Source organism: Vombatus ursinus, unplaced genomic scaffold (assembly GCF_900497805.2).
Source record: "Vombatus ursinus unplaced genomic scaffold, bare-nosed wombat genome assembly UNPS02009173.1, whole genome shotgun sequence".
Lineage (NCBI taxonomy): Eukaryota > Metazoa > Chordata > Mammalia > Diprotodontia > Vombatidae > Vombatus > Vombatus ursinus.
In genome coordinates this window covers 8,131,907-8,139,600 of record NW_020948951.1, presented here as the reverse complement: position 1 = coordinate 8,139,600, position 7,694 = coordinate 8,131,907, and the positions used below count along the sequence as shown (strand labels likewise).

The following is a 7,694-nucleotide window of genomic DNA, read 5'->3' as shown; positions in this document are numbered from 1 at the left end:
GAAAAAAATTGGAACTCAGAATCTTATAAAGTAATGTGAAAATTCCACATATTCTAAATTCTCTTGAACAAATACATCAAACTAATTAGGCTTTAAAATATTCAGTAGAAATAAGAAACTAGCCTAACAAATGTCTCTGGAGACTTAGAATTTCAAAACTTGCTAAAACATTTTTTTTTCAAAATTGGCTAGGCATATTTTTCTATAACAGAGAAAAATAACTGAAATGAGTATTAAGTCGAATTACCAAAAAGAAAGGGTTAAAACATAATATGAACAGAGAAAGTCATACGATGGACTTTGTTAAGTCCATTAAGTAAAGAACTATTTCTCTAAAAATAGTTCTTGGAAAAATTTTGTATAATTATGAAGTTAAAATGACTCTCCATATCATCATTAAAATATACAGTTCATTTTCATTGTATGTATCAAAAATTCCTATATGACCTTAACATAAAAATGTCTTAAAGCCTTTAATAAAAGTGTTTATTTTTAATAAGTAAATATATGTGTATGTATACATGCATGTAATTTTGTATATATATACACAAATATATGTGATAGCAATCAAATTTTAAAAAATATAAGATGAAAAAAATAAATAAAGTATCTTCCAGTCCTGGGGGAAAAAAGAACACATGGTAACATGATAATCTGTGTACCCTTTACTATAAAATTGACTCATAGCCCTTTTCCCTTTTCTTCTTATTCCCCTCACACAACAGGACTACACAAAGATTGTTGGCCTATCTCTTGGACTGATTTGGTCCTTCAATAACAAGATCTGCAGAACTCAGTGAAGGATAATTTGAGGTCAGAATGGCAGGATGTCAATTTTTACCTTCATTAGAGACTACTACCTTGAGTAGTTGTAAATAGAAAAATTCCAAATCTCTAAAATCCTCAATCTTCATAATCGAACTCAGCTCTACCACCTACTCACTGAGTTAGAGGCAATGATGAATAAGGATTTGATCAAGAAGAAGTCTGTGTAACTTTCCTGAAAGAGTAATATCCATCCACATATGCATAGGAATGAGGCAGAAGTAGGATTTTAAGCCTTTCCTTTGGACTGGAATCTCAAAGTATGATAGCCAAATAGCTTCCCTGTGTTCTCTCTGTTTTGTTCCACCTAAAGTTTTCTTTTTAAGGTGAATAGAATGCTGCCAAAAATCCTCTGCCTTGGGATTGTGTTTCTCTCTGTGACCACAGTAGGGACTATAGCAAACTTCTTCCTCTTTACCTCTTACATGTTAAATGTCGTTGCTGGCCACAAGATAAGTTCTTTAACTCTTATTTTCACCCAGCTGACCTTGGTGAACTCCATTGCACTTATGAGCAAGGGAGTCCCACAGACATTGCAGGGTTTAGGGTGGAATTATTTTCTGGATGATGTTGGGTGTAAAGTTGTATTTTACTTTCGAAAACTGAGTGAAGGGCTTTCAATTTCCCTGACTTGCCTCCTGTGTACATTCCAGGCCATCATCCTCAGCCCCAGCAATTCCAGGTGGGCAGAATTCAAAGTCAGACTCACACAATATATCACCCCCTGCTATCTCTTTTGCTGGATCCTCAATCTGATGGTAGAAATTCCTATTCCAGTAAGTGCAAGAGGCCCAAGGAACAGCAGCAACTTTACAAGTGCATTTCATAATGTATTTTGTACTTCAGAATATATTATGGAATTTTATTTGATTATGGTCACTTTCAGAAATACGCTTTGTCTAGGGCTCGTCGTCTTGGCCAGTGGCTACATGGTGCTTCTCCTACACAAACACCACCAACATGCCCAGAAAATTCGAAGCACCAGACTCTCACCCAGAAAGCACCCTGAGATCGGGGCCACCCGAACCATCCTTTTACTCATGAGCACATTTGTCATCTTTTATGCCCTCACCTCCATTTTGACACTTTTTCTCAGTTATTTTGATCAAAATTCTTCCTGGATGTTGTCTATTGCTATCTTCCTGTCCCTATGTTACCCAACCATCAGTCCCTTTCTGTTGATCCCCAGACTCCACAGGCCTACTTGTACTTTTTGGGCCAAGTGACATCCCCGTTGTCACCCTGGTCTCAACAGTGACCATGGAATCATAAACAGAATGTTTCCCCCTCCTACCATCCCTTACATATGTCCTAAATGTTCTGGAAACAGAGGAGACACAAAGAGGTTTCTAATCTGGAACAATCAAATAAGAGAATTCCTTGACATCAGAGTCATAGCAGAGGTCAAATAGACCACATAGAGACTATAGCACAACTCATATGCAAAGAAGGATGCTTTCAAACAATAAACAGAAGAAAGGAAATTCTTCTTTCACATGATACTTGCTTCAAATATTTGAGCACAATTGTCATGTTTCCATTTCATCTTCTCTTCTCCAGTCTTAATATCTCCATTCTCTTCAAGTGATCCTAATATGGTCAGGAAGACACTTAGTATTCTGGTTGCCTTCTTCCTAATGTTCTCTAGCCTTTTAAGAACCTAACACAGTACTCCATATGTGGTTTGAGAAGTACAGATATCAATAACCTTATCACACATACCTCATGCTTGGTACTATGCTTCTCATACTTCAGTCTAAGAGTGAATTATCTTTGTGGCTAACACATCAGGAAAGTGACTCATTTTGAGCTTTTAAGTCATGACAATCTCCAGCTTTTATTTCCATCAACTGCTCTCAAACCACATATACTAAGAGAAATATAAATCAAAAGAACCCTGACATTTCACCTTGGACCCATAAAATTGAGAAAGATAACAAAAGATAAGCATAGTCAATGCTGGAGGGTTTGTGGAAAAATAGGTACACTAATTCATGGTTGGTGGAGATATGAACTGGTACAACCATTCTGGAAAGCATTTTGGAACTATGTAAATAAAGCAACTAAAATAGCCAGAGATTTCAATGGTAGATATATAAATCAATAGAATGAAAGATAAAAAAAGAAAGGCACAACACCCACAAAAATATTTATAACTGTACATTTTATGGCAATAACCTGGTACAAAGTAAAGAGAACAATAATCACAGAACAATCAAAACTGAATATTGAGAAATTGTAAGGCACAAACTTGTTCCCAAAGAAGATGAATGAGAAGATCCCTTTCTTGTCCCTTTGTAAGGACTAGCGTCAAGTAATGGGGAACCATGAACAAAATATAAGATTTATTAATATATTCTTCAGTTTTGCTGGCTTTTTTTAATCTTCCACCTAAGAGATTTGGTAATTCTAGAAATGCTACTTCATTCTCAGTGGTTTTAATAAATGATACCTCATAATGTGAAGAGAAAAAATTACACCCAAACACAAATGTGATAATTTCACAATTGTTGAGATACCATCTTTCAGAAAAGGTAGGCATGCAGGAAACAGGTAACCTGGAAACATGAATGAAGAAAACATTTACTTTTAAAAGTATGGACTCCATTTGTGTAGAGAGGGGCTTGTATATGGTGAAGACACCGTTATTGTGTGTGTGCCTCAAAAAGAGGCAAATTAGATGTTTCTAGTCTCTTCTTTCCCCACCCTTCTCCAAATAGGATTTTTATTCCTGCCAGGAGGATATGCAGAAGGTTGGGGCCAGAGACAATTCTGTTCTCCTCAGAGGGACAGGGTGTACTAGATGGTAAAGATATCTATCTGCCCCTTTAAATATTATTTGTCTAGGGCATATGACCAGGGTCCATTTCACTTTTGATCACTTTGTCACCTTGAAAAGGATGGCCACAAGCTCTATATCCAAAGGTTGACCCCTTTCCCACCTATTACCACTTCCACAATCAGCATACACAGTAAATATCAAAGAAACTCATTCATCCAAATTAGAGCAAAGCATAAATCAGACAAGGTATACATTTAGGAGAATATGGACCAGACAACAGAGAGGGAAGGAGCTTTCCCATTGGGAGTAATGTAACTGAGGTCAACTGAGAGAGAAGGTCCTGGATCTCATCCAAGAAGAAACTCTGGTCCAGAGACTCCAGAGTAGCAAACTAGGAACAGGGACATAATGGAGACAGCCTGTACCTCTCATGGCTTCCCAGAGTCTTTTCCATCAGCAACCTCAAGTGTGGTTGGCCAATTCCATCTTGTCTCTCAAAGCTGGAATCCAACTCAGTGCTATGCAAAATTCACACTCTGAGAATTCCAATGGGAGACTCCCAATTGAAGAGTCCCCAGAATGATGGCTGTCTGAGGTCTGAAATTCTATAACTCTCACCAACTCAACCCTGCACTTCAAGCAAGACAGGACTTTCACTGCCACTAATAAGGAGAGAGTCACTTATTAATGGCAAAGGCATATAATGATATATTGTCATGCTGTTCCATAACCTCCGCTGCTGGGATTCACATATCTGCTATCGAATAGATATTAACTTACTTTTTGTGGTTAAAATATCATCTCATTTGAGAGTTTCCTTTCAACAGTCCATCAAACTATCTCTGTCACAGAATTTTTGTTCACAGAGTTGTTCTGGTAGGTTGTAACAAAAGCCAGTACAATACTGGTTATGCTCATCTGTTTTCTTTTTGTGTGTGTTTTGTGTGTGTTTTGTGTGTGTTTCTTAATGATTTGAGATTGTCATGGGCTAGGCCCAACTTAAGCTGTTCAAGTGCTGAAGTTTCAAAATAGAAACTAAATGAGATATTGAGAGACTATTGGACAATTATCATAAGGGTGTTTACTTAGCCAGTACAGAGAAAGGATGTTTAGCAAGGACACAACAACTAAACAGGAGTTTATTGAGTACTCACTACATATAAGACTGTGTTAAGTTCTTAGGATGCAAAGAAAAGACAAAAAAATCCGTTCTTGTTCTCAGAGTGCTTACATTTATTCAGCTGGTCTCCTCTTCTTTGCTCATTTGCTGAACATGCTGGTTGGCTGATCAGAAGTCTGATGAAGGAATGAACTCCTTATACACTGACTTTTTACTTGGGCCATCAGGAAGCTATGTCAGAGGTATTATCCTTAGTTCACTGGAAGAATTGAGTCTCAAGTGAATTTTATAATCTCTTAAGGAAAAACTGGCCTAACCTTCATGGGACAGGGTCCAGTACAATGGGGTGGGGAAAAAACGTAGACTATTGGTCATTCAACATATATCTTTGGACCCAGATAACTTTCTGACATGAGGCTAGAAAATTCTTTCTAATTCCCACTAAATCATGTCTATATGCCCCAAACCCTCCTCCCTATTCTATCTACATAAAAGGACCAATAGGAGCTATATGGAGACTAAAACTCCAAGGGGTCAAATCCCTCCCAGGATCTTATATGATTAACATAAAGAGGAAGCCAGGGGAAGGAGCAAAGTAAGGGAAGTTGGCAGTCATTTCTCTACCACATTGGCAAGAAAATAAATGGCAAATTATATCACTTAAATAGCAGAAAGTATTTGCAGAATAGAGACACTTTAATTTATCATGGTAAATCTCTGAAGAAATGAAAAAGAAAACAACAGGTGGAAATGCAAACACACTCGAGTCAAAGACAATCCAGAACAACAGAAGAAAAAAAGCAATGATGTCAAAATATAGAAAATATCATCTCTAGACAATAAATCACATTTATCTCAGTGTTCCAAATTGAGAATCATAGGCTTCTCAGGAAAAAAAATGGAGGTTAAAAAGCTATTTTCTCATCCAAAGAAATTCTCCTTGTTGCCAGTCAACTGTGGCCAATGGTCCCAGAATCTCTCAAATTCACAACACAGCTCAAGAATGATATTTATACACCTGATCAGGAAACACAAAGTAGAAAACCCACAAGTTCATCTAGTTGAATCCCTCTATTTAGCTTCAATGTGGGAGAAGTTGTCAAGGAACAGCCTTCCTTCATTCTGAATGAGAAGTTTCACAGTTACATAATTTCACCTGGAGGGTCAAAGGAAGAAATAGAAAGAGTGAGGTCACTCCATTTGTAATGATCCATTGAGTCATTGCATCTTCCTGCTTGCTGACCATCAGTCAGGCATGAGATATTTATTAAGCACCTCCTATGTGCCAGGCGCTGTGTTAAGCAGTGAGGACACAGAAAGAAAGAAAGAAAGAAAGAAAGAAAGAGAGAGAGAGAGAGAGAGAGAGAGAGAAGAAGAAAAGAAAAGAAAGACAGTTCCTGCCAACAAAGAGCTTATGATTTAATAGGGGAACTCAACTCACAAGAAGAACCTATGAAACTAGAAGAGAAGCCCAGGGTGCTGAAGATACTGGTGAGGAGTGAGTATCAAGACTGATGAAATCTTGCAAGTTGATGAGTTTTCTCAAGGCATGAAAGACAAGTCCAAAGGAAGGGAATCAGATTGGAAATGTAGAGATTGATGGAATCTCAAAGCATAATGAAGTTCAGTGATGAGGTTCCTCATGAGGTTCCTAGAGGGAAAATTGAAAAGTGCAAAGTTCAAGTGGGTTTGGGTCAACAATTCAAAGCACAAGCCATTAGAACCAAAGTAAGAGAAAAAGAAATTTCTCAGTGTGGCAGCAAACAGGAAGTTTTGAAGTCCAGACACAGAGATATGCCAACCATCATAACAGGAGGAGTTAAAAACACAAATTAAGGACCAGAAATATTCCAGAAAAACATTACTCAATTTAAAAACCTGGACAACAAGAAGCACCTGCTTTTCCTCTTCCAGTAAGCTAGCCCAGATACTCATTTAAAATAATGAAACACTCTCCTGAACAAGAGGAACCCACAAAATCACACAAGTCTAGAATTCAAATCTCTGAGTCCAACTTCAAATCATCCATAAAACTGTCAAGCTATCAAGGAAAGGAAAAATCTCCCCAGTAGCTACCAAGATGTCACGTTAAAGAAACAATATGATTCTTTCCAAAAATGTAGTAGTGGAGTTGGCAGATACAGTTAGGCACAGGATGACTGGCCAAAAACGTGTGGTGAGTTCTTGTTGCTCATACTGAGAAATGCAGAATAGAGGTAGAACTTCAGTATTTGGATATGGATTTTCTCATCACTAAGCGTATTTAGGTCAACAAGTCTCCTAAAAGGTGAAGGAATACTTAAATGGTTCTTGGCTGAATCAACCATACTCGATTTCTCCTTTCGATGCTGAGATGATACTTACTGAAAAAGGGAAAAAATATTCAATCGCAAAAGACATTAAAGAAACAAAAATTAATGGCACAGCAGAAACTCAATGACATTGAAAGGCAAAAAAACCCCAGAAATTAAACATTTTCTGCTTAATATAATAAAAAAAAATTCTGAACAACATATTACAGGCAATTACATAAGAAAATTGCCATCTCTTGAACACAGAAAACACAGCACTAATTGAAAAGTCCAGCTTTTTGCAATGAAAAAAATCTAAGCACCAAACTCCAAGACATACTGATAAAATATAAAAATTCTAATGACAAGCACAATTTGCGCAATTATCCAGGTGAAAGAATTTTATCAATAACAAAGGGAAATAAGGGCAAAGGACACAAGACTATTCTGTAGGCATAAGAAACTCCAGAAAGATAGTGAATGATGTATTTCTAAAATCAAAGGAATTCAAAGGCAATCAAAAATGACATAAACTTCAAACCTGAGCCTAGTCATCAATGAAAAAGCATGAACATTCACTTTTTCTCTTTTTTTTTTCGGTGAGGTAATCAGGGTTAAGTGACTTACCTAGGGTCACACAGCTAGTAAGTTTTAAGTGTCTGAGGCAAGATCTGAA

At 37.1% G+C, this 7,694-nt stretch overlaps 1 protein-coding gene across 1 annotated transcript; it reads left to right on the top strand.

Annotated features, from left to right (window-relative positions):
* The first annotated feature begins 1,160 nt into the window (after positions 1 to 1,160).
* LOC114035024 (vomeronasal type-1 receptor 3-like) lies at positions 1,161 to 2,051 on the top strand. The gene has a single exon (XM_027850954.1). The coding sequence runs from the start codon at positions 1,161 to 1,163 to the stop codon at positions 2,049 to 2,051; it is 891 nt and encodes a 296-aa protein (XP_027706755.1).
* Positions 2,052 to 7,694: the final 5,643 nt, after the last annotated feature.